The 27,817-nt window shown below is 46.6% G+C and overlaps 1 protein-coding gene across 2 annotated transcripts in view; it reads left to right on the plus strand.

Moving 5' to 3' along the window:
* SPDL1 (spindle apparatus coiled-coil protein 1) overlaps positions 1 to 27,817 on the plus strand; it is a 387,177-nt gene that overhangs the window by 110,451 nt on the left and 248,909 nt on the right. For both annotated transcript variants that reach the window (XM_086931423.1, XM_086931422.1), the window contains exon 2: positions 18,881 to 19,064. In XM_086931423.1, coding sequence (XP_086787549.1) covers positions 18,903 to 19,064 — 162 coding nt within the window. In that variant the 5' untranslated portion in view covers positions 18,881 to 18,902. The remainder of the gene's footprint in view (positions 1 to 18,880; positions 19,065 to 27,817) is intronic.

The following is a 27,817-nucleotide window of genomic DNA, read 5'->3' on the forward strand; positions in this document are numbered from 1 at the left end:
CAATACTTTTGAATGCAATTCCCAATTATGAGAATGCCAAGTTGGTAACCATATCGCCAGTCCATTAGCAGTGGACCAGGAATCAGTGAAAATATGACATGTGCCAGGTAATTCTTGCTTCAAAACTTGATAAACCTCGTATAACTCAGCATATTGACTGCTCTTTCCTTCACCAGTTGTACTCAACAACTTTTGTGTGATCGGGTTATAAGAAACCGATTTCCAGTGCCGTTTTTCGCCAATGAATTTCGCTGAACCATCTGTAAACCACACATGTTTTCTGTCCTCCACGGACAAATCATCAAATGGCTAACCCCATCTGACAGGAGATTCCTGAACCACAGGCACAGAACATTCATCTGCAGTGTCATCCGAGGGCGCCTGCGCCACTCGTTCATGCAATACAGCTATACCTTTCGGTCCCACACGCGCTCTGTCCTGGATGTACCATTTCCACTTAATCACACTCGCCTCTTGAGCATGTCCAATTCGATGGGATTTCGGCGAACTCAACACCCACTGCATGATAGGAATTTCAGGTCTCAAAATCACAGTATGACCCAGAGTCAATTGTTCGGTATCCACCAGAGCCCAGTAACATGCAAGCAACTGCTTCTCAAAGGGTGTATAACGCTCACCAGTCTCAGGTAACTTTTTAGTCCAAAAACCTAACGGCACTTTTTGTCTGCCTTGCTTTTGCCATAAACTCCAATTGGCATACAGACCATCCACAGAAACATTCAAATCAACATCACCCTCGCTCACAGGCCACAAATCTAAGGCATACTGAATAGCTTCTTTCGCCAAATTAAAAGCATTCTGTTGTGGTTCACCCCATTCAAACGCATTCTTCTTACGGGTGACTCGATACAATGGGGCCAAAATTTGACTCAAATGAGGAATGTGCTGACGCCAAAAACCAAATAGGCCAATGAAACATTGAGCCTCCTTTCTGTTCCTCGGAACAGCAAAATCCAAAATTTTACGTTTCACCTGTGGGATCACCTCTCTGTGACCTTCATGCCAATTAATTCCTAAAAATTTAACATTCTGGGAAGGGCCCTGCAATTTATCGGCATTAACCTCCCAACCTTTAGCACGTAAACAGTCAAGAACCTGGTCTAAATGGGATTGGACCTGGTCTTGCGTCACACCTTGAATCAAAATGTCATCAATATAGTGACACACCTGAATTTGGGGATGAACAGGCACTTCAGATAAATGCTCCGCCACCAGCCGGTGACAGATCGTAGGGCTATGTACATAACCTTGAGGAAGACTCCGGAACGTCATTTGACGTCCATTCCAGGTAAAACTGAATTGTTCCTGACACTCCGGGGCAATCGGGATTGAAAAGAAAGCATTAGCAATATCAATCGATGCATACCACGTACCTGGATGCTTTTGAATTCGCTGAATTAAAGTAACCATGTCTGGCACTGCAACAGCCAAATGTGGAGTGTGTTTGTTCAATTCTCGATAATCAACAGTCATGCGCCAAGAATTATCACTTTTGCGCACGGGCCAAACGGGATTATTCCAAGCAGAAGTGATTGGAGTTATAACCCCAGCATCAACCAAATCTTGAATAGTGGCAGTAATTTCCTCATGACCACCAGGAATACGGTATTGCTTCTGGGAAACCACTTTCGTAGCCAGAGGAATATGAATGGGGGGCATTCGCAAACGACCAACCCGTACGGGTCTGGACGAAATATGTTTCGTTCCAAATTGATAACAACCATCATCCAAATGCAAAGTCATACCTTTTAAAATGTCAATTCCAATTATGTATTCCAGGAGTGGCACAACTAGTACAGAATATTCTTTGCGGGGAAGTCTGCCAATTCTCATGTCAAGTGTAGTCTGCACTGCGGGGGTCTCTTTTCCACCCAAACCAGTAATCGTGAAAAATTGTCCTTTAAATTTCTTAGATTTACCATGAATTAAAGTGGCCTCCGCCCCAGTATCTACCAACGCTCGGGCCCTTTGGATATTACGATGTTTCCAAAAAATTTCGATATCTACATAGGGTCTATTGTCTCTGTGAGCCCACCTACGTACTGGAGCTTGACCTATTTCCTAGTCATTTTTACTGTGGTCAGCCAACCAAGACAAATCAGGATAAATGCTTTCAACTTTCTTCGGGATCAGAACGTCCTGTTCATATCCATCTCTATTACGAAATGGATTATTGTCATGTTTAAAGAATTGTGAATTGCGGTCAGAAAGCCTATGGCAATCATCCCCTCGTCTAACATCAGGGGAATAACTCCTGTCACCTCTGCGCCTACTAGAGACACGATCATCACTCCCTCTGCCTCTCTCTCTCTCCCTCACCCTTGTATTATCACGGCGGGGAGAAGCAGCACGTTCATAGCGCCGGTCATCACGGCGATCAGCATCCATACGATGTCTCTCATCGCCACTGTCATCAGAACCACGATCACAATCATTCTTTCGTACTCGACGGGCACCCTCCTTACGATCCAAACCACGCTTACGAAACATGTCCCACAAGCGATTATTAGGTTCACCAACGATGTCCTCCCTTTTCACACCATCAGCCAAAAGTGCAAGAAACATGTCACGCCTAGAGAATTTATAATCCCCAGCGGTACGACCCTCGGGTCGAGATTGGAGTTCTGGACTTTTTGGTTCCGTCCAGAGGTGTCAGGGTACAACACCCAAAGACCCCGGAGTCCCACCTGCCTTGGTGCACAAATGAACAGAAACACGGGCTTCTCGAGGGTGGCGTCAAAGACCAAAGGTTTATTACTGCAGGGACACAGAAGTCATAGATACTACACACGGGCAGTAACCAGGAGCCTGTTCGATTTGTACAAAGTGGGTTGCTCCTTATATACTAAAAATTGTGCTCTAGGCAAATATTTCACATGTCGGTACATTCCCAAACCTTTGTGTCTCTAAACAATAAATATTTGGCGTTACACAGGAACTGTCGATAATATCTGATACCAAACATCACGAAGAGGGGTTCCCACCAGTCCATCACAATCCCTTGTCAATATTGTATTCAAGAGCCGGACCGCCTCATCGTAAAGTTCGTTACCTCCCCCTAATAAAGGCCCAGAAGGAAAGGAGCAGAGCCAGGTGCAGAAGATAGAAAAGCGGGATAAGAGATGTTTGTGGGTTGTAAATGGGCAAGGCTACCGGCTTCGGCCGCCTAATCATGATCAGGTACAATGGACTTGAAGACCAGTTTGGCAGGACTGGCCTCGGGCAGAGGAGGCAGCCTTTGTCGAGTCATGCAGCTACAACGTGATCTGGTTTAAGGTGCACGTGTCATGTAAGAGGTGAATCTCCGGCTAAGGCTACGTGTCCTTAATCAAAGTGGAGTGAATGAAGTGATCAGAGGCTATTGCATATGTGAGGGCAAGGAAACACAAAATGGCGGTCAGCCACGATCTAAGATGGATGCCGTGTGTATATCAGAAATGTGTCAGTGGAAGGAGTGCTCTTGCTCGTAGCGTAGCGGAAACACTAGGATATACTAAATGGATCATTTGCGGTTCACTGATACCATTTTTATGTATTTCCGACAAACTTGAAAACACGGGCTCAAGTCGTCACGGAACCTCACGGAACCTCAGACCCTCCTTTTGCCCTTACATAGGCAATTACTCAATCTATGTCTGAATCTAGTTCTATGCTCATCAGGTCAGTGACATGCTGTTGTATCATCATCCTTTCTCGTGTCTTTTCTCCAAATGCAGGTGGTTTCCTAAAACAGGTTGCAGCACAAAAACTACACAGAGCTGGACCACACTGGATAATCAGGCAACATGAGAATAGGAATACTAAGATGACACCAATGACCATTAGAACCTTCCATCCCCACGCTGAGATCAGAGTCCAAACCCACTCCATGAAGGACCAGTTTCCCTCATCTACATGTATGGAATCGGAAATCTTGTGTAACTTAGAGATCGCCTCATAGACTGTTGGAGCATTATTAGGAATAAAGACACAGCAGCTCGACTGGATCATTCTGCATACCCCACCTCGATCTGCAAGTATAACATCTAGAACCATACGGTTCTGCAATGTCATGAGTCTATCTGCCTGAAGCTCAGCTGTCAGATTGCTAAGGGCACCAGCAGTTTCGGTAATAGTAGATTCAACTACCCGTGTTAGCTGACGTATGTTTCTACTATTGGCCATTGGCCCCCAGAACGGAAGGAAGCCTTTGAAGAAGTCTCCAGCTTCCTGACCAGCAGTATCTTCTTTGCTGAAAACACCTCTAGCTACTCTTGTTCTGTGGTAATCCGGTAAAGCAGTGTATGTCGGAGGCAACAATCGAGCAATATAACATGATCCTGAGAAGTCGGCAGGCAACCATGTATAAGCTCTGTCTCGACAAATGAAGTAGGTACCCCTAGCAGTGAGGAAGGCAGGGGAAGAGTTAGCCGGAAACACATAAGTCTCTACGCACTCACTCCTCCCTAGCTGAGCTCTCGGATTTCTCCCATTACCTTGCAAACAGACCTGACCTCGGTGAGGTACAACCCAGATTGGAGTTGAGCTTTTACGCTTGCTTTCTCCTAAACTAAGGCGATACTCTGAAGTATTCCAACTTAAATATACTCGCAATTCGTCTCTAGGGTAAGATGGAGTATTATTGACGTCCTTGACCATGTCAATAGTTCCCTGGACTAAGGCTTTGTTGGCAGAGTTATATTTAGTGGAACGTGGTGGACGTGGAGGATAGGTTTCAAGGGCATAAGCAAAGATGGTTTGGAAGGCCTGAAATGATCCATTATAGCTGTAAGGCAAAACCAAATAGGGAATACCTTTATCCATAGTGTGAGGTATCAAGCCACACACCCAGCAGTCTGTAGTGTTAACCACCAGTTGGTGTTGGTGCAAGAGCTGCACAAAAGTGTTATTAATGAATTCTGAGCGTCGAGCTTGCTCATGTTCAGGAAACGAGTGAAAAGAGTGTATAGAGGAAACAGTAGAAATAGCTGAATCAAGGGGAGGCACTGTAGAAACTGGCACAAAAATCAAATTTATGCTAAAGACAATTCCACCCACCAATGTTGCTAAAACAATCAAAAATGTAACGGCACATTGCATCAAGAAACATTTGCTGTGAAGAATTCTATTAAGTCTGTTTCTGCGAACGTAAATCACATTTTCTCGTTGCAGCGCAGGAAGTTCCATCTTCTACAATCCGCTCGCGACCACTGATGATGTGTACGTAGATGAAAATGCCTCTGTCAGCCCTGGGAGTTCCCAGAACTAACAGAAAGATCGACCTTGTGTCAGACCCCTGCAAATTCAAACTAGGCACACAGCCACGACCCTACGGCTACCCAGACGGCAAGGCAATTTTTAAAAACAATAAACAATAGCAAACTTCCTGGCTGAAAAGCAAAAGTTCAATATATATATATGTATATATCAAAATCACAATATGCAGTTGCCTGCTTTATTTGTCCGTTTTATGGCTTCTAAGATTGTATCTCTTCTTTGCTGGTACTGTTTGATCGGAAAATAGTGTATCACTAGCAGCTGTTGCAGAGTTTAAGTTCGCAGATAGCAAAGTTTCTTTTGATGCTGGAGACAAATGTTCAATGTTCAAAGCAGTCTTTTCAGGAGGAGAGTCAAGTTTCAAAGTGTCAGTAATCAAATCGGCATCGCTGAAAGGGACAAATTTCGGAGTTATTTCAGATTCGGAGGCACCAATTCCCTTCTTCACCCAGTCGTCGTAGGGCAGCGGCAGTGGAACACGCTTTACGTGAGAAGCGTGGATCCAGTGCTTGCGACCAGCAACACGTACAGCTGTCCTCGTCGCCAGTAGGACCTGGAAGGGGCCGATGTAGCGAGGCTGAAGATTCTTTGTCCTCGCAAAATTTCTGACCACCACGTGGTCGCCGGGTTTCAGCTGATGCCCTGGACTCTCCGGAGGTTTTGGCAAAGCATCAAAGACCTGTTGATGAATAAGACTTAATTTAGCAGTCAAGTCGTAAAGGTAGTTTATCAACATAGGATATTCAATGGAGCAAAACCTTTTAGGCCTTGGCACACCCCAGATATTTGCTGGGCGGCCAAACACAATCTCATATGGAGAAAGCCCTATTCTAGAATGCACTGTTGCTCTCGTTGATAACAAGGCCAAAGGAAGTGCGTCTGGCCAAGCCAAACCTGTGGATGCTTGTATTTTGGCTAATTTAAGCTTGAGGGTGCCATTGTAACCCTCGACTAAACCAGCTGACTGGGGATGGTTCGCACTATGAAATTTCTGCTTCAGCCCTAGGCCTGCACACACACTCTGCATAACTTTCCCTATAAACTCACTTCCGTTATCTGACCATACAATCCGTGGCATTCCAAATCTAGGGAAAAATTCTTTTAGAAGAATTTTGGCAGTTGATAGAGCAGTGTTGTCCTTTAGTGGGTATGCTTCTATCCACCTGGAAAAAGCACAAACTACCACCAAGACGTATTTTAAATTATTACAGCGTTCCATGTGAATGAAGTCTAACTGAATTACTTCAAAGGGACAGGAAGGAGGAGCAAAATGACCAGCTGGAGTTGGAGTTCCCTTGCCAGGATTATGCATCAAGCACACCATACAATTTTTCACCACTCTCTCTGCACACTTACTGATTCCCTCATTCTTCCAGACCGGAGCTAACATCTTACATATCCCTTTAGAACTTATGTGCGCCACTCCATGCGCCATCGTCACTACTGCGAGCACATACGCATCAGGCAACATCCAACGCTGCTGTTCTGTCAAATCGATCCAACATCCATTCGAGTCCAATTTGCCCGTACTTTCTCTCCATACACGTTTCTCTTCCTCAGTCGCTTCTTTCTGAATCTCTTTCACACTTTCCATAGTGTCTTCACACATTCCAGACTCAGCAATCCATCTTGCAGATGTAGCAACATACATTCTACTCATCATGTCTCTAGCTGTTTGTTTAGCGGTTTCATCAGCAAAGGCATTTCCCCGACCAACATCATCCGTGATTGCTTTATGAGCACTGCACTTCACAATCGCAACTTCAGTCGGTAAGGTTAGAGATTCCAACAAGTCGTTAACTAGCTGACCATGTTGAATCTTAGTCCCATGGGACGTAATGAAACCCCTTTCTCTCCACAACCGGCCAAAACTATGGGCCACGCCAAATGCGTACTGACTATCTGTAAACACATTCACTCTCTTTCCCTCAGCTAAAACACACGCTCTCGTAAGAGCTATTAATTCTGCTGCTTGGGCAGAATTCTGACTCACTCTCGCAGTTTCCACAATCGTCTTCAAAGTTGTTACCGCGTAGGCAGCAGTCACATCACCATTCTCCAATTTAAAACATGACCCATCCACATACAGCGTACCATCCGGATCGGATAGGGGAGTATCCCTCAAGTCGATGCGACCTTTTGTCTCTTCCTCCGTTTTAAAATAACAGTCATGTGGCTCAGAATCACTCGACTCTTGATCAGTCGGCAACAATGTTGCTGGATTCAATACATTGCACCTTTTGATCTGAATATGACTTGCTAATAACGTCAGCTCGTAACCAGATAATCTCGCACTAGTAAGGTGTTGTGTCTTCGTTCGGTTCATGAGTGTATCCACTACATGAGGAACCATGACCACTAGCATATTGTTCATCACCAAACCAGCAGATTGTCGAATGGAAGCTGCAGCTGCCGCTGTAGCCCTCAAACAACTAGGCAACGCTCTGGCTACCGGATCTAATGTTGATGAGAAATACGCACAAGGGCGTTGTTTATCACCAAACTTCTGTGTCAGAACACTCAACGCGCAACCTTCCCTTTCGTGAACGTAGAGCGTGAATGGCTTACTGTAATCAGGTGTACCCAATACAGGAGCTGAACACAATGCTTTTCGTAACTCAGTAAAACTCTCTTGACATTCATCAGACCATGGCACCGGACTCGGAACATTTTTCCCAGTCAAAGCTACCAATGGCTTCGCTAAAAGTGAAAAATTTGGAATCCACTGCCTACAGTAAGAGGTAATACCTAGAAAGGCACGTACTTCTCTCTGTGTGCGTGGAACACTCATTTGCGTAATTGCTTTTATTCTCTCTGGGGTCAACTTCCTTCCCTCCTTTGATAAAAGGTGACCTAAGTAGGTTACTTCTTGGCAACAATATTGCATTTTGGAAGGGGACACCTTATGATTCAAATTAGACAAGTGATGTAATAGTGAAATTGTAGCTGCTTTGCAAGTTTCCTTGTCATCGGCAGCCACTAAAAGATCGTCTACGTACTGTACTAGGGCAGAGCCTGGAGGAAGGACAAAAGAATCTAACTGGCTTTTTAATGCTTGACTGTAAATAGATGGACTCTCACAGTAGCCTTGTGGAGCGCGTTTAAATCTGAAACTTCGACCTCCTAGACAGAAGCCAAAAATATCTCTGCTTTCCTCGGCTATTGGAATGCTGAAAAAGGCATTCTTCAAGTCGATGACTGAGAACCAATTGGCTGTGGCAGGAATCAATGTTAACAAGGCAGTAATGTCTGGAACCACAGGAAACTGCGGAACCACAATCTTATTAACTTCTCTGAGATCTATGACAAACCTATATACAGGAGGTTTCGTAGGGTCAGTCCTTTTCAGAATCGGCAATACAGGACTATTACAAACATTTCCTCTAGTCTCTTCAACCACACCTTTCTTAATCAAATCTTGCACAATCAATAAAAGTGCACGCTCACCTTCACTCGATATTTTATATTGAGGAATTCTTGGAAATTTTACATTCGCTTTCAAAGTTACTACATACGGTGGAATTTCTAGTAGACCTACATCATTGGGACCAGTCGCCCAAAGAGAATCAGGGAGTGAACGTAGCTCCGGCGGGAGTGCGTCCATTGACAAGTACATTGGAGAAGTGAGTCTTTTACCCAACGTAAGCTGTACCCCTTCCGGAGAACAGTACAATGTCGCATATAGTCGTTTTAACAAATCTAAACCAAGCAGATTTTCATTACAACCTGTCGTCAAAATCAGGGGTGCTTTCAAGTGACACGGTCCAACAGAAATAGACAAAGGACCAGATATCGGGTTGTACACAGGGGCGCCTGAAAAACCTACGGAAACATTTGTTGAGCCAGACAAAGGTGCGCCAGGGAGTTTCGCATGAATTATAGAACTTTTCGCGGCACCAGTATCCAACAGAAACGGTTCGACTACACCTGATGTTGCTACTGCGACATAAGGCCCACTCTGATCCACTGGAACTGATACTACTCCCTCTCTCTGTCCATGGCTGTCCTAGTACCCATTTTGTTGAAAACCCTCATCTACTTCACAATAGTCTTCAACAAGATATTGCTGAGATCTATTTTGTTGAGCTGACTGTACGTTTCGTTGATCAAAGTGATTAGAGGGACGATCATTTGTTTGCGGAGGCATAGCACCTCGCCCTCGACCTCTAGAATTCTGCAAAAAACCACCACGACCTCTCTGAGCTGCTGCTGCATTATTTTGTGCTAAGATCGGACATTCATTTTTGTAGTGACCCTCTTTCTTACAGTATGCACACTGATTCCACTGATATTGAGGCCTTGATGTACTATAATCTGACCTTTGATACGAATTCTGTTGCATATTAGTCTGGTTCGTGCGAGGCGGATACGCCTGCTGTAAAAGAACTTTAGTCTTTAAATCTTTCGTTTTCTTCTCAGATTTCTCTTTTTCCTCTTTATCCCTATTCTCATAGTACTGTGCAGTCGCAAGTATTTGCGCTGTCGTAGATACAGCCCACGCACTTTCTGAGTCTTTCAATTTATTGCATAATTCAGGTAACAAATTATGCACAAATTTATCGACAAAGAGTCTTTGTCCCCCTTCTGTGCTCATATCCTGACCACTATGATCTACAAAAGTCTCTTCGAACCTCGTGAAGAAGTCAGAGACACTTTCGTCTTTCTTCTGTCTACACGCTGACAACTTGTCCCAATTAACACGCAATGCTGGCATCAGAGTCTTCATTAAATCAATTATTCTACCTGGCAGATTAGCAATCAGGGGTTCGGGTTTTGCACCACCCGTTTGCTGACCATCTGCTGCAGTGATAGCTGCCCAATCACCACCTAAAGCTGCCTGATGATCCTCTCTACGAATTTTAGCCCACACTGGTTGTGGAACTACGTTACCAAACAACATATCAATGTCGGCTAAGTTCATTATACAAGCCTCAACTGTCTGTGTCAATTCCTTGTAATATCCAGCTGGATTCTTACGCGGATCTGGTAAGGCCTGTTTCACTGCTAGTACTTCTGCTCGCTTCCACGGAATATGTATCCATACTCGTTGAAACTGTGCTGGGGCAGCTGCAATACCATTCACTGCATCAGCTTGCACAGCTTCGCGCCAAATTGGAGGAACCTCCCTCATTGGATATTGGCGACTTGGCTTCAATTTACCTTTCTCTAATTCTCTCGGTGAACGAAGAGATGGATCAATCCTAAAACTTAAAATAAGTTCCATCGCCTGTTTAATATTCTCACCCACTATCATTCCAGCAGCAAACTCCTTCTGGACCTTAATTAAATCTTCCAAATCTGATTCGACATCGTCTTCTTCTATCTCTTCACGTAACAACGAGCACATCTCATCAAAGACGTACCGTTGCGTTGGCTCTCCCCATTGCATAAATGTCTCTAACACATCTCTCGTACTGTATCTTCTACCCTTCGAAATCCATCTGAGAGCCGTGGAGTCTAAAACTCCCCGTTCCTCAATACTTGGAAGCTGACTCCGTCTCTGAACAGAGTCAGGAGTAGGAGTCTTAATCAAGGTTTTATATATAGGAGACAGCATATTAGTAACGGAATCAGTGATTCTTCGACGAACAGAAAGTGGAGTTAGTACACTCGCAGACATAGAGAATGCAGTCGAGGTAGGAATAGATTGTGAAGCAGTAGGAGTATCGACAAAAATAGCTTGTGGAACATTAGGTGTAAGCGAGACAGATACAGGTATAGAAGACGGCAATCCAGGAAGAGGAGGAGCCGTAGGTACATTCACATTACTCACAGGAGGTACAGGAACTAGATTCTGAGGAACAAGAACACCAGGTTGTCCAGCAACCGGCAATTGAATATTCGGTACAAGTTGAGCCGCAGCACCTTGTGCGTACGGTGGAGGTGACCGTAACAGATAAGACAACAGAGGATCGTTTTCGGGATCCTCTAGTATCTTAGCTGTTTTCGATGGCAAGGCAGGATAGCACTTGTCAATCGCTAGATTACGCTCTCTAATGGCCACATCTATGGCCTTCTCACACTCGTTAGCCTGCAACTGTTTAGTCGCTTGCTCTAGAGTTAACTCTTCTTGTTCTTTTTGCTCTTTCTTCAACCTTTTCATTTCTCTCTGTTTGGATTCTTTCCGCCAATAACGAAAAGAGTCAAACATTGCCGGCCGGGCTTTCTTCCTAAACAATTTCGCTTCTAAGTTGTCGAGAATCTCTTGTTCAAAACTACCATGCAGTGGCCAACTAAGGACACCATCCTTCTTACAATAACGGACCCATATCTCATTATAAGTTATAGGACCCACACCATACTTACAGTATAAATCATATAGGGGAGTCCCAATCGGAGGAACCAGACAAGAGTCCTCTAATTGTGAGTCACTGTTGCAACTAAAACAAGACAACATTTTCCGACTTACCATTTTCAGTCCGGAACACAAAACAAACAAGACACGGAACAAATATGTGCACTCGAACCAAGAACTTAGGCCTACCAAACCAAACTAATGTATCGATACCCAAACTGAACCAAATAGATTATCGTAATCTTACAAAACCAAATTAAACCAAGAACCGATCAAGGATTTTTAACAATCCTCACAAAGTAACCAGCTAGCTATCACTAAATACTTAACTGAGGCACTGAAGACGTCACCAAGGAGAAACCCGTCACGTTTCGCCGTACTAAGGACTGCACCACTTCGGGTCCAAGACAGGGCGACGGTCAAGGCAACGGCCCACTGCAGCCGTCTTGAACGGGAACCCTCGTGGAAGAGAACTTCAGGGCCACTTTTGCGATATGCCGGGATCGATGAAGTGGGGCGCCTCCCTCAGGAATCTTCACACGAAGCTTCTCGAACTCTTCAGGCTTTTGGACCGGTACCGAATGACGTCGCCCCACGTTGGGCGCCAATTGGAGTTCTGGACTTTTTGGTTCCGTCCAGAGGTGTCAGGGTACAACACCCAAAGACCCCGGAGTCCCACCTGCCTTGGTGCACAAATGAACAGAAACACGGGCTTCTCGAGGGTGGCGTCAAAGGCCAAAGGTTTATTACTGCAGGGACACAGAAGTCATAGATACTACACACGGGCAGTAACCAGGAGCCTGTTCGATTTGTACAAAGTGGGTTGCTCCTTATATACTAAAAATTGTGCTCTAGGCAAATATTTCACATGTCGGTACATTCCCAAACCTTTGTGTCTCTAAACAATAAATATTTGGCGTTACACAGGAACTGTCGATAATATCTGATACCAAACATCACGAAGAGGGGTTCCCACCAGTCCATCACAATCCCTTGTCAATATTGTATTCAAGAGCCGGACCGCCTCATCGTAAAGTTCGTTACCTCCCCCTAATAAAGGCCCAGAAGGAAAGGAGCAGAGCCAGGTGCAGAAGATAGAAAAGCGGGATAAGAGATGTTTGTGGGTTGTAAATGGGCAAGGCTACCGGCTTCGGCCGCCTAATCATGATCAGGTACAATGGACTTGAAGACCAGTTTGGCAGGACTGGCCTCGGGCAGAGGAGGCAGCCTTTGTCGAGTCATGCAGCTACAACGTGATCTGGTTTAAGGTGCACGTGTCATGTAAGAGGTGATTCTCCGGCTAAGGCTACGTGTCCTTAATCAAAGTGGAGTGAATGAAGTGATCAGAGGCTATTGCATATGTGAGGGCAAGGAAACACAAAATGGCGGTCAGCCACGATCTAAGATGGATGCCGTGTGTATATCAGAAATGTGTCAGTGGAAGGAGTGCTCTTGCTCGTAGCGTAGCGGAAACACTAGGATATACTAAATGGATCATTTGCGGTTCACTGATACCATTTTTATGTATTTCCGACAAACTTGAAAACACGGGTTCAAGTCGTCACGGAACCTCACGGAACCTCAAGATTGCCTTTCAGGTTTAAACCATTCACCCAACTCACCAAGTTGACGAACAGATTCCAGCACCATAGACAAAGGATTGCCAGTTTGATTAATCAACAAAGTCATCATAACCTGCTTATAAGCAACAGGCGAAGAACGGATAATGCGATTACGCACAGAAGACGTCAAAAGACCATCCAACAATCTGTCAGAAGTACTGAGAAAAATCGCAGTTTTCATCACTTCCTCTTTCAAACGTTGCGACGCATCGCGCAAAGTGTACCATGGCTTGTCATTGACAGGCCAATCAGATTCAGTAGGATATTTATGGTTACAACCATCATTCGCAAGTTGGAGCAAACTAATTTGGCCAGCACCATTATAATTCCGAAAATGATCTTGTACAGTAGAATCGGAACTCAGAGAGCAAAAACGTAAACCATCACCAGCATCAAGCATAATACCGGCAGCGCCAAGTTCATAAAGACGCACCATCCACGTAAGCAAAGATTCACCGGGTCGCTGTCGAAAGCGTTGTAAAATGTCACTAACCTCCTGTTGAGTAAAATCTTCAATACTATCCAAATGAATACCATTCGGCATACCAGGAGCCTGTTGTAATTTGCGTCGAAACACAGGGTGAGCAGAAACCTCCGGAAGAGCTTCCGAGGAAGCCCGGTCCTTAGATTTAGAAGAACAATCAGGGCGTGATACGTCATCAGAACGGGTAGAGCGACAACTATCGCCAGAAATATCACCTTTGTCACAAGAAGCAGATTTACAATCACGTCCGGAGCGAGAAGATTCACGCTTGTCACCCTCCTCAGCCGAGGAGCCAGAATCATTTGAATCCCAGATATTACCATCCCACTCGTCGGGGTTCCAATCCAGTCCGGCTTTCGCCACGACCAGACGTACTTTCCGCGTAGACACACGACCACGACGGTGTCTGTATTTATATTTCGCAATGCGTACTGCAGCCCTTTCGGCTATAGTTTGATAAGTTTCGAGTTTATCGGCAAGCAATTTATTTTGACATCGCAAGAGAGTATGTGCATTTTGCACTTCAATAAACTTTTCTTCCATATCAACAAACCGCTTCTGCAATTTAGTAAGCTTCTCATGCAGCAATCTGTACGCAGTCAACACAATCCAACCTCTGCGTCCTAAAATAGGAAGCTCCTCACCCTTCACTACTGGCGCTTTTTGCAAGCAAGAAACCACATCAGCGGGCTCCGCCTGCTCCAAACAAGAAACCCAATTCTCACTCAGACCAGTAGAATCGGCCCACTCACGGGCTAAAGCCTCATACGGCGTTGACTCCCAGCCGGGAATATCAGGAGGCAACTTAAAAGTAGATTTTGATTTCTTTTTTGAAAACATTTTAACACACAAAAAATATATATATACAAATATCAACAAAGAAAATACGTACGAGCCGAGCGCAAACCAGCAAGATAAACAATACAGCGCACACAGGCTTCGTAAACAGTTCGTGACGCCAGATGTACCGACCAGATTTTTGGACCAGATGGAATCCGCTCCTAGGAGCCCCTCTACTCCAGCCGGAACGTAAACAGCTCCCTCCTTAGAACGTATTTACAATGAATATAGACATATGTATGACATCTCGTACCTAGGGATGGGGAAAATAGCAATAAACAAGCATTGGTTTTATAACATCCTATTCACACCTATTAGTCTCGCGGCCACATAAGCCCAGACTAGTCTACCCTAGGGCAGGTCTGATAATGTACCATTTATCCACTTGACACGCAATCCGGCGCGTCTACACACGTGGGCCTGCAGTCCCAGTGCTCTCCTTTATACCCGATCTACAATCCGGCAGATCTACACACCCCTCAATCTTGGGTGCTCTCATTAACACACGACCTACAATCCGGCAGGTCTATACACCGTATCCCCCCGGTGTTCTCATTTACACACAGTCTACAATCCGGCAGACTTACACACCTACTCGTAGGTGCTCTCATTAACGCCGTATACCAACGACGATCACTTTCCTATGAATCCTCAGGGATGAAATCTGCAATCATCTACTCAGGGTAAAACTACGGCAATGGAAATCAGTGTAGTGTTCAAATTAAGTGTGCCTTCTGCTCTTGACATCAACTGTTTTCTGCCTCCCTACTTGTTCAGTCATTCCTTACCTGACCGGGATCCACATCCGTTCATGTAAATAACATCTGACTAGAAGTATCAGACCACAACGATTGAACAAGAACACAGGGCACATGTCGGGTCACCAATAAATGGGAGCATTTATTACAATATAAAGAATAAACACAATACTACATGATATATATTTATGTATCTATACATATATAGGCTGCAAAGAAAAGATAGAGGTTAAGGTGCGCGCTTCGCAAGGGAAGGGGCAGAGATCAACTGGTTAATATGAAGTTTGGACTCAGCAGTCATCTAGGTTCTCGTCTCGTCTCTCTCTGTGTCTTGGCTCGTCTTGGGGGTCCACCTCAGCCGTCACAAGTACACGTCTGCACCGCTAGGCTCAACCTCCTCTGCTTCCCTCCAAGGCACTGGAACCTGGTTCTTTATTAACTACCGTCTCTCTCTCTCTCTCTCTCTCTCTCTCTCTAGCTCTCAGAGAGTCTCGGTTTTTCTCAGACTTCAAAATGGCGATTGTCTGCCGCAGAAATAATTAATGATAGAGATGCTAACGGCTAGCTGCCGCCTACGAACTGACTGACTCAGTGCCTAACACTTTCACTAATATCAAAGCTGTCCCTTCATGGAAAGTTACGGCCAGTAACCTGCCGCCCACCAAATTCTTGTACCTCCCCGTACCAAGGACACGTTCCCAGCCGGCCGGCCTGAAGTTGTGTCTTCGGAGTGGAGAAAAATACAGTCTTTCGATAAGGGCCAGCCTGAACCGGTTCTCTCCAAGCGAACAACACCTTGAAACTAAAACATTACATTTAACCTAGAAAGCCTCTCCAGCTACTGGGCAGATGACAAGATGGAGTCTGTCCCGTTTAAGGCCTGCAAGGCCCAAAATGTGTGTGACTCCATAGAAAATGAACTAATACTCTTACAAAAGGACGGATCATCCCTAATACTTATATATCTATCCCCTAGCTTTAGCTTATAAGCCCTGATCTAAAGAAAAGGGTACGAAAATGCACTACTGTGCCTTATGGATAGGTCCTACTTATAGTCCTAATCCCCATACCATAGGGGATAATAGGCTGGAGTCACCATTCATCATTCTCCTTCTAAACAGGGTCGGAAAAGTCGGTTATTACAGTGGCCTGACCCTCAATTTAACAGGAGCGACAGGAGCGGCAGCGTTCTCGGCGGCGTTCGGAGGTTCGCTCCTCAAATCCTCAGCTCAACTCAACTCCTCAGCTGAACTCCTCAACTCCTTGCACACGCAGACTTCTGATTGCAAAATCAGGACAGTTATGCTGCTTGAAGGATTCACTGTAGATCTTATATTAGTTTGGTCAAATGTTCAGTCTTTTGCAGACGTCCTTACAGGTGCCCTGCTGTGTCCACAAAGCCAGTGGTTTTGTAATTCGCACAATGTTTGGCTGCCTCCTCAGCTTTGTTACCTTACAGCCTTGTTTCCCCTTGCCAGGATTGGCAGCAGCATCAGCATGTCAGCCTGTGCTCCCACCCGCACCTGGACATGCAGAGATCTTGCAAAACCGGCTGGCAGGAAGCGGGGGCAACACTCGACTCGGGCAGCCTGGGTAGCCTGGATGCAAATGCAAACGCAGATTCGGCAGACTCGATCAATTAATGAAACATGTGGTGACAATCTCCCGCTCACGGCTATTGGCGCTTGCACCAGTATCTGACAGCGGTGATTTCGTAGTTGCATAGTCCGCCGCCTATGTTTTCCTTGAAGCCCACAGCACCACAATAGCACCACAGTACATCGATGATGGTGGCGGTGCCGCAGTAATGATTTGGCGGTGGAGATGGTTTTGGCGGCGGTAGTACTTTACTGGCTGTAAAAGCCGCACACACCACACACCTGGGCTTCACTCCCCTCTACCGCCACTACTTCCACTCGCAATCCCGCCTTGCAGCAATACAACGTTCCCAGCCGCAGCCCCAGCGGCAGCCGCTATGTTCGAAGCCGCTCCCAGATTCAGCTCGGATTCAGCTCCAGCACCAACAAAAACAGGAACTGGAATCAGCAACACACGTTTGATAAGGCATCTCCACTTTCACTCAACATATGGCAAAATGATCAAAAGATATCTGCCAAAGAGACCCCCACTGAATGGCCGGTAGAGTATTGCAGTGCTGACCTTAAGAGGAGTGCCCAATGATGAAGTATGACACCCCTTGGGGTGTGTGAGGGCATTCAGATCTGATCTCTTGGATCCCCGCAGCATCCATGTGATCACCTCTACTGATGTTTCTGTAATAGGAGTAGCAGCACTTCAACTGTCTGTTTATATTGAATTCGGAGCAGGGGCGCTGGACCTATCTAAACAAGGTCCCAGTCTCTTTTGATTTACTCACGGAAATATCCCTAAAAACAGATATTATGCTTGTATTGTGTACAAGAAGCAAATTAGGTCCTGTTTACAAAGAAAGCAACAACTCTACGGCAAAAGTTCTGCTTCATGGTGTTACTAGATGAGGAAAGCATGCTGTTTGAAAGGACCATACTAGTAATAGCATGGTTTAAAAATAAATGTTTGCTTTTTGTAATATGTTTCTTTAAATCTTTTGCCCTCGAAAGCATTAGCAATGAAGGGTCAAAGCTATGTTGTTGTTTCATGGACTTCACTGCAGCAGTTGACTGGATTGACGGACAGAGGTTGATTTAGAAATTGGAACAATATAATATCAACAAGACAACTAAAACATATGGGGTAATTTACCAAACCAAAGAAAAACTAGTTGAAATCTTAAACAAGTATCTATTTTCGCACCAGCATTGTTTTAACTTGTGTTGTAAATATGACAACTGTTCAGAAGACTTATTGTTTTCCTCTTATGATGTTTGGAAATATAATTTTCAGAATTTTATAATTCAAATTAAATACATTTTTATTGGTTTCTCAGATTAATAAAGTAGTGTAAAACAGGTTCCTTATGTTAGGGGAGTTTAAAAGGATCTCTTCTTTAATCCTCTTCATTTAAATGCATTAACATTTGGTACATTATATATAATAACTTCTAGATTACTGCAGCTAGTGTATGGAGGACGATCGAAAGGTTCAATTTCTGAAAGCATGTAACGTGGCTGTCCACTGGACAGAAGAAGCGCAATCGCTTCATGAAATTCAGATTGTCCTTGCACTGTTTAATTGTAAGGGACATGATTGACTTTGTAAGAGAAATAACCTAGTCCTCAGATGTTTGTCTAAAACACTTTTGCGTATTTTGCTGAGACAACAGACTGGAACGCACCTGAGCAAGGACTTTGCATAAAAAAAAAGCATAGTTAAAAATGCGCTGTGATAAGAGAGAGGTCTGTGTGGGCTGCAAAATTTTGCTTTTAATCACCTGGTTATCTGAGTTCAACTTAATCTCTGCCTCCCTTTCTGTAAAGGTTTCTAGATGCATCTTTTCAACATGACTTAAGTTTCCCCTTCCTTATCCTGTACTTATCATGAAGATGTTGTCCAGTGTCTTGAAATATTTTTTTTTTTTTGTAGAGAGTGAATTATGCAGTATGACAAGGTGTGAATCGAGTAATAAACTTGAGGCAAATGCCATTTGTTTTTTTTGTACATTTAGGAATTTTGGAAAGTCCAAAAATATGGAAGAATCTGATGTCATTTTAAAACTCAAGAAGCAGCTCAAAGATGTTGAAGAAGAGAGGATGCGGGCAGCCCAATATGGCCTGCAGTTGCTGGAGGATCAAACTGAGCTCCAGAACCAATTGGAAGGTCAGCGCAGTGAAATGACTAGCGTGATTGAGGTGAGTCTCTATACCATCGACCCAGCGGATGTACATAGTACTATGATTTATTATTTTTTGTTTATTTTATCAAGCAGGGGAGATTTGTTTTAAGGTTGTGCTGGCTTTGTGTATAGCAATACAGTAGTCAAGAATACTTGAGTGTGCACATAGAATGCAGTATATGGTTGGTTGAACTTATGTTTAGTCTTTTATGTTAAGAGTTCTAGAGTAGATAAAGTAACATTTATGTAAAGAATATGATGATTTCATCATCTATTAAATACATAACTTAAAGCAGGTCATCTATGGGAAATCAGTTTCCTCTGTCACTGTAACACACTTTCTCAAGTGGTGTCTCACTTTCTTCCTTCTCTTACCCCATTCTCGCTCACATTTTTTAAGATCAAAAACAAAATGGAAGTTGCCATTTTTTTTTCAACAAATGACATAGGAATTTGATCCTTTAAGAATTTATACTCCATCTAATTTGGATCTTGTTGTTAATTTTCTTGCACGTCCATCTGCTCCTTGTAGCAGGAAGAAAGTTTGATTTTGTTCATTTTTTTTAGTTGGTTTAGTATTTCTTATTCGTAGTACTTTGTGCTGCTGAAGCAACTCCTTTTTTGGCAGTGTGAGAGAGATCATTAGACACTTTAGCATCCAGTTACTTTCTTGAATGCTGGTATGACAGTATGACTAGACAATCGAGAGTAGTAAACTTCATATATGGCTGATGTCCTGTAGCTAATCTGTTAGTGGTTCTGCCTGACATGTGGCAAACACTTACTGCCCTAGCCTCAATTGCATTTCATTTTACCTTCACATGTTTGTATAGTTTTAAAGTTTAAAGCGCTAATAATTTTTGAAGAAAAATACACTAGCTGATGGTGTTTCTTTTTGCTATTGATGTATTCCTTAATAGACTTAATAATAAGGAAAACACCATTGCATTTTTAATTATATAAGATAGACATCTACGCAATAAAGTGCACGGATTTCATGAATATTCAATCCTGCCAATCCATAAGAAACCTTTTTTAAATTTCACTTCTCCTTTTCCAGAAGCAGAGGAAACTATTGGATATAGATTTTGATGAACGAAAAGAAACGCCTTTTTTTTAACATTAGCTGTTCTCCCAAGATACACCCAGCTGTTCATTTCAGTAACAGGTATTGTATAATATATTGGTAGCGCTGTATAAAAGTATGGTCCTTCCAGTTACTACTTCTGTTTATGTCTGACTACGGGCCTACACCTTGCTGTTTTTGGGTTGTCAGAAAGTTGTTTCTTCACTCGGGAGGAGCAGCGGAACGGCAAGCAGCTGTACACTCTGAGGCAATTTATGGTGGCTCAGGTTAGCAGTTTAAGAATATCTAGTGAATCTTTTCCTTTGCAAATTGTCCTGGAACTTCTGCAGTGGCCATTCAAGGCTTATGCCATGGGGGTCAGATTAAAATAGTGTTGCTTTAAAATCTTTATGATTATAAATTTAAATGTTGCTGAATTAGTAAATCTGGTAATTTCAAATGTAAAACCAGTTCTGTAGGTTAAAAGTAAATATTACATTGATCTGCTTTTCACCGTCTCTTGAGATTAATGTTCCAACACTCTAAAGTATTTTATATAGTTAAGGCTATACCTTATTTATACAATTAGCAGTTGACTACAACATAGCAGACAATGAATGGAAGCCTGGGGCTAATTCGGAAACTTAATACAATACAAGGTATTTTAACTAGTGTAACCCATATATGCAGATACAGAAAAAAACTGCATGGCAGGCACTTGCTCTAATCCTATTAAACAGGTGTTATGTTAGTTTGTGGTGACAGACTCCAATCCATTTAGAAGAACTATTGCATTGCTACCGGAGTCAAGAAATGAGTGATTAGAAATCCCAAACTTCTACATTCTTGATAATTTTATATATATATATATATATATATATATATATATATACCTCAGCACGAAATATGGAGAGGAGACGACATCAAGTGTGGTGAAACTTCTTTATTTTCTTTTTCTGCCGCTTTTCAACGCGTTTCGCCTGACCCAGCAGGCTTGGTCACGAATAAAGTTTTCAAACAACAAACAACATTTAAAGTGTAGTGATGTCACGTGACTCATCACATGACCCATAAAACTATCGAACTGAACAACAGACTGTTTGATAATGTCCGTGATGTATACTTCCACAATACAAACAAACTTCATTTGCATTAGAAAGTAAATAAATTAGAAAATGGTTACGCGTCCATTTTTAGCTGAATAAGGAGTATTAATTCAATTACAACAGAGAATATTCATGCAATAGAACGCAAATCATCGCGATCGTCTTTAAAGCACAATATTCAAAGGCAATGGTAATTGAAACTTATTAATGAAAACGATCAAGCCCAAGTGGGCTATAACATCTAACCTTTTCCATATACTCATTACATTAACATATAAATGTGCAAATGCATGCTTAAAAGGTGTTTTTTTATATTCACAGGTAGTAAAAGTTTGTTCTCCCATTCCACTCTATGCTAAATTTCATGCTCCATATTATATTATGGAATAACATCAACAGTCAGTCTGATAGACTTTTTTGATATTGCCCCAGTGGGCGAAGCATTCAGTTAATTTTAAAGTGCAAAAAGCTAAATTATAACTAGTGATATAACAAAAAAACTTTAAAATTAAGAGATGATGGGGGGCGTGGCTACGCAAGCGGAGATGGCGGTCGCAGCTTGCTAGAGCTCCCGCCGGCCCGCCGATTATCCGACGAGTTATCCTGTCCCCAAACCCACAAACCCACTACCGGACCACAACTGATGTGCCTACAGGCGCCGAGAATCATCCGATGGGCCCGGGGGTGATCTCGTGCCCCCCGGACAGAACCGAGCAGAGAGGGGCGAGGTGCGGCCTGGTGGTCGCAGAGCAGCCGGGGCCTCGATTTTGGCGACGCGGCGGAGTGCGCTGCTTGGCCCGGGAGCGGCCGCGGTGTTGGCTGTCCCTGGGGCCGCGACACTACTGGCGATCCTTCACCTGGTACCAGGCTGGACCGGAGAGAGGCACAGGCGCCACGAGTGGACAGTGGCAGCGGTGACGGCCTGGTGACCTGGCGCAGCCGGGACCTCGATTTTCGCGGCCTCGTGTCGGGCCGGGGCCGGCGGCCTGGAGGAGTGACTGGCATCCCCTGGAGACCCTGGTAGGAGGCAGACGGGCGTAGGGCGACCGGCCCGGCGTGCAGCAACTGTAAGTAGTGGCCCTCCCCGGCCCCCCCCCCCCCCCCCCCACCCCCCGGGCCCACTAATCAGTGACATTATTGGCGTGGCAGTGCAGGACGCTGGGAGTCCCCGCACCTCCTGAGAAGCAACGTGGGTCACGGGGGGGCCCTGGTCAGCGGCGGCTGGGGGGGCTGTTCCTGGGGGAAGGGGCTGAAGCCTGCCCCCTATTTCTCAACTGCCACTAGTCCTTACCGAGGAGGCTTCTCTCGGGTCTCCCTGACTGTGGACCGGCGACCCTAGTGGCCCTCATCCGCCCGGACAATCATGACCAGGGGAGGTGGTGGATCCACCAAGCAGGTGACCATCGACAAATTCACTGGCCCCGGTGGGGGCCCTGGATCATCGGGGGGTGGTCCGTCCGGAGGAGGGCCGGACAATGCAGCCCTTATGGCGGCTATAACCCAGTCACGAGACATGCTGGACGCAAAGATAGGGGCAGTTGGCGCAGACGTAACCCTGTTGCGCCAGGATCTTAGGAACGCAGTGGCACGAATCACGGAAGCCGAGTCCAGGGTGTCAGTGGTGGAGGAGGATGTGAGTGCCCTTAAGAAGAGAATGGCGGCGGTGGAGGAAGCACAGCGGACCACAGCGCTCCGGGTGGAGGATGCTGAAGGGCGGGCACGGCGTAACAACCTCCGTTTTCTTGGATTTCCGGAGAACTGTGCCAAGGGCAACATGGAGCAATTTCTCACACAGTGGCTGGAGTCATGGATGCCCCCGGGGTCGCTCTCTGCCTGTTTTGTTGTCGAAAGAGCACACCGCGCCCTGGCGCAAAGGCCGCCTGAGGGCGAGCGGCCTAGGGCAGTGATCGCTAGGCTGTTAAATTACCACGACAGGGACGCTATACTGAGGGAAGCCAGATCCAAGGAAACCCTCCTGTTTGAAAATCAAAAGATCATGATTTTCCCTGATTATACTAGACTTGTGCAGCAACAGCGCCATTCTTTTGTGGCGGCTAAGGCTAAGCTGAGAGGCCTTAAGCTACAATACTCCCTGTTGTACCCGGCGCGCCTGAGGGTGATATTCCAGTCACGGACACTGTTTTTTGATACCCCGGAAGACCTTTTCAAGTGGACGGATGAAACAGTACGGGTCAGACCGAATCCTCAGCCAGGACTTCATCCAGGCACCCCTGAGGGTTCACCGCGGGCGCAGAGGGACCAGACGACAAAGAATGGGCGGTCCAAACGCTCTAAATCACGTAGACGTGCGGCCTCGGTGGATGGCTCACTGGACACTGGCAGACCAGAAGACTCGGAGCAGTCGGGAACAGATCACTGAAGTCTCCGGAGCCTCGGCTCCAATTTATTGCTAGTAACGCTGTGACTCCGGGCTGGGTGCGATGAGTCGCTTGTGACCTGTGACCTACTGACCGCTATGCAGCTCTGAGATTGTACTGTTTTGCTCTCCTAATTGGGGGGGGAGTTTTTGGTGGGGTTTTGGGACTTGGGGACAAAGATATAAGGGCTACCACTCCCCTAGTTGTGAGTGGGACGTCAAGGGGAGGGGGGTGTGTTTACGGTTTTTCTGCTTGGGATGTTGGGATCCATTGGTATGGGTGGGCCCGGGCCCTCGGTTTTGGGCTCGAGACTACCCATGCCGCGACAGGTACTTCATGGTTCATTGAGGTATAGGGTGGGGGGAGGCGGGACACGGGCAGTCGGGGATGCGACTGCTGAGTTGGGGGAGGGAACTGTTGCAGATCATGGGACGAAGGGGTTGTTAGTTTTTCTTGGGGTAGTTAGTGTATTGCATGTGTGTACCAAGACGATGCTTTGTGTGGTGTGTGGCGGGTGGTGCGGGCCAAAGGGGCTTTTATGGTGGACTCCGATAGACTATGGCTGAATCGATCGGTCGACTCCCTGTGGACTCTATGCGGGTGGTTACGTGGAATGTCAGGGGATTGTTAGACAAGATTAAACGGGGGGCGGTGTTGCGGTGGGGGAAAAGGGAAGCGGCAGATGTATTACTGCTTCAGGAAACTCACATGATGGGCACAAAGGCACTGGGCCTACAGAGATTTGGATATCAGCAGGTTTTCCACGCGGGGTTCTCCAGGGGATCCAGGGGTGTGGCCATACTGATACACCGCAGGGTGGCGTATGTGCACGAGAAGCAGTGGGTGGATCCTCAGGGTCGCTACCTGTTTGTCAAGGACATGGTGGGCACGGAGCCGTGGTGTTTGGAAGTGTGTACGCCCCCCCTCCCCTGCAGTGGGCCCTGGCAGAGCGGCTGTTTGCGGTGTGGGAAGATGTCTCTGGATCACTGGCAGTGATTGGGGGTGATTGGAATGACGTGATGGACGTGAGTGTGGATCGCCGGAGACGTCAGGAGGTGACCGACACCACCCCCCCCTCCCTTCCGCCCACCAGATTGCATGCCATGAGTGAGGGGCTAGGCTGGGTGGATGCTTGGCGACATATGCACCCTGTAACCCGAGACTATACGTATGTTTCAGCAGCACATGGCTCGTTCTCGAGGTTGGATTATATGTTTCTACCTGGAGAATACTTGTATAGGGTGAAGGGTGCTGACATCTTGCCAAGGGGCCTGTCCGACCACTCCCCAGTTTCGGTTAGAATAGATCTCCTTCAGAAACGGCAGCCGTTTAGATGGAGGATGTCCTCGTGGCATCTCCTGAACCCGGCGTACACTAAGCACTTACGAGAAACTATTGATCATTATTGGCGGGAGAACCTGGTGGAGGGTGCCGATGTAGGTGTGGTGTGGGAGGCTATGAAACCTACCATATGGGGAGTCGATATTGCATGGTGCTCGGAGGCCCGTCGACAGCGACGAGAACATACTGCGGAGGCAGCTGCCCGAGTGGCGACCCTCGAACAAGAACACAGTACCGGTGGTGATGGGGTGGATCTGCGGCTTCTCCTGCAGGCTCAGCAATCATATGCGTCCCTATTGCTAGACGAGGCCAAACAGGCGTGGCTCGCCACCAGAAGTAGGGTGTATCAATGGGGGGACAAGTCGTGTTCCATGCTCCATAGATTGTGCCAGCACAATTTCCAGCCCCTCGTACTACCGGGTCTCACGAACGACAACGGAGACGTTCTAACCGACCCTGGCGAATTGGCGGCAAGCTTCGCCACGTACTTTACAGACCAGTATGCCCCACGTGACCAACTGCCTGCGGGCAACTTAGCCCGCTTCTTCGCAGAGTTCCCACCGGTGCCGGTGTCGGACGAGACCAGGGAGGCCCTAGATGCACCCCTCACCGCGGAAGAACTGGGCGACGCATTGGGGCAACTCAACGCCGGTAAGGCCCCTGGACCAAACGGCTACCCATGTGAGTTTTTTAAAAAATTCCATGTGCAGCTGGGATCGCACTACCGCCGAGCGCTGGAAGCGGCCCGTACCCGGGGTCTGCTGCCACCAGACTGGCGCCATGCAGAAATAGTGGTCTTTCAGAAGCCTGGCAGGCCCCCAGATAGCCATGATTCGTACAGGCCCATCTCCTTAATTAATACTGAGGCTAAGATACTGGCCAAGGCTCTAGCGAACCGTCTGGCTCCACACATTACTGCTTTAGTCCATTCGGACCAGGCAGGCTTTATGCCTCAAAGGGCGACGCGACACAATATCAGGCGTGCACAGGCGGCGATCGACGCTGTTGGAGCCCTGGGGGACCAGGCGGCGTTGTTGCTGGCCGATATCAACAAGGCCTTCGACTCGGTTGGCTGGTCATACCTATTTACCTTGCTATCTTGGCTCAACTTCGGCCCGGTCTTCCTCTCCTATATAAAGCTCCTCTACACTGATGTTACAGCCTCGGTGCGGGTCGCCGGGGCGGTGTCAGAGACATTCCGCATAGGCCGAGGGACCAGGCAGGGCTGCCCGCTCTCCCCCCTATCTTTTTGCACTGGCCATGGAGCCCTTGGCGGCAAGAGTGCGCCAGGATGCACAGATACGGGGCTTTGTATGGAATGCTACCCTGTCGGACAAGATCGCGCTATACGCGGATGATGTCCTCTTTTTCCTTACTGATTTGCAACGCTCGGGTCCACGTGTTTTGGAGATCATGCACCAGTTTGGAGAGGCCTCGGGCTTGTATCTCAGCCTTCACAAATCCACCCTGTGGGTGCTATCAGGAGACCCGGTGACAGACCCCTGGGCTTCAGGACTGCGGATGGCCACGACAGGGCTGAAGTACCTTGGGGTGTTTCTCTCAGACTCGGCTGACACTGCCTGGGACCGTAACCTGCAGCCCGTCTGGGAACGAGTTCAGACGGACGTCAAAACTTGGTCTCGAATGCCCCTGACAATCTTTGGCAGATCTGCCATTTTCAAGATGGTTGCGCTCCCACGCCTACTCTACCAGTTGCAAAACCATCCGTATCCTATTCCGCCTCGGTGGTTCAAACAGGTTAACTCAGTGCTGGGCCGCTTTCTCTGGGCGGGAGGCTCTGCCCGGGTGGCACTGCGCACATGCTTTTTGTCCACCTACTGTGGGGGCCTGGCCACCTCGGATCTGCAGTCGTACTACCAGGCCGCTCACCTCCTTATACTGAACGAATGGTGGTACTGTGACGGTGGAGACCCGGCCTATGCCCTAGAGCGTGCTTTGATGGGCGATAACTCGCTCCATACCATCCTATACTCACCCCGACTGCGTAACCCGCTGCCAAGGGTTACTAAACTCGTGTTTGCTATATGGCGACAGGCCTTGCGCCGCGTGGGCTGGTGGGGCCGACTAACCGCTGAAACACCTTTATGGCGGAACGGCATGCTACCTGAACTCTCCAAATTGCCAGGCTTCGATGGCTGGGATGCAATAGGTATCTCGCAGTTAGGTCAAGTGATGTCTGGTACGTCGCTCAAATCCTTCCAGACCCTCAGTGCCGAATTTGATATGCCCCAATCTCAATTTTTCCGGTACCTACAGTTCCGACATGCACTGACGCCCAGCATTGCCAACCTTGACTCACTCCCTGACTTTAGCCCGATCGAGGCGAAGGTCTTCATGGGAGATCTTGGGGATAAGAAAGTATCGCGCATCTATCAAACCATGGTCACCCACTGCTCCCCTACTCTTCTCTCACTGAAGACGACTTGGGAAGCTGATCTCGGCCCCTTGGACGAAGACGACTGGCGAGAGGCCCTGGAATCCCCGAGGGGGGCGGCTATCGCAATGCGATTCCGTCTCATCCAATTCAAGATTCTCCATAGAGCATACTATACCCGAGAGCGTCTGTGGAAGGCGGGCCTGATTGGGTCCCCGGAATGTCTGCGGTGTGGAGCTGAGGTGGGTACGCTACTTCATACAATGTGGTCGTGCTCTAGGCTGGATGGCTTCTGGAGGGGTGTTTGGGGCTGTCTGTCTGAGGTGTTGGGCTGGACCCTCCCCCGTACTCACCGCCTGGGTCTGTTGCACGTCCTGGAAGGGGTTGGTGGCAATATTTATAAGCGGCACCTGCTCCTACTGGGGCTGGTGGTGGCTAAAAGGGACCTGGCCCGAGCGTGGAAGAATGTGAGGCCCCCCCCCC

The sequence above is a fragment of the Lissotriton vulgaris genome, chromosome 7 (assembly GCF_964263255.1).
Source record: "Lissotriton vulgaris chromosome 7, aLisVul1.2, whole genome shotgun sequence".
Classification (NCBI taxonomy): Eukaryota; Metazoa; Chordata; class Amphibia; order Caudata; family Salamandridae; genus Lissotriton; species Lissotriton vulgaris.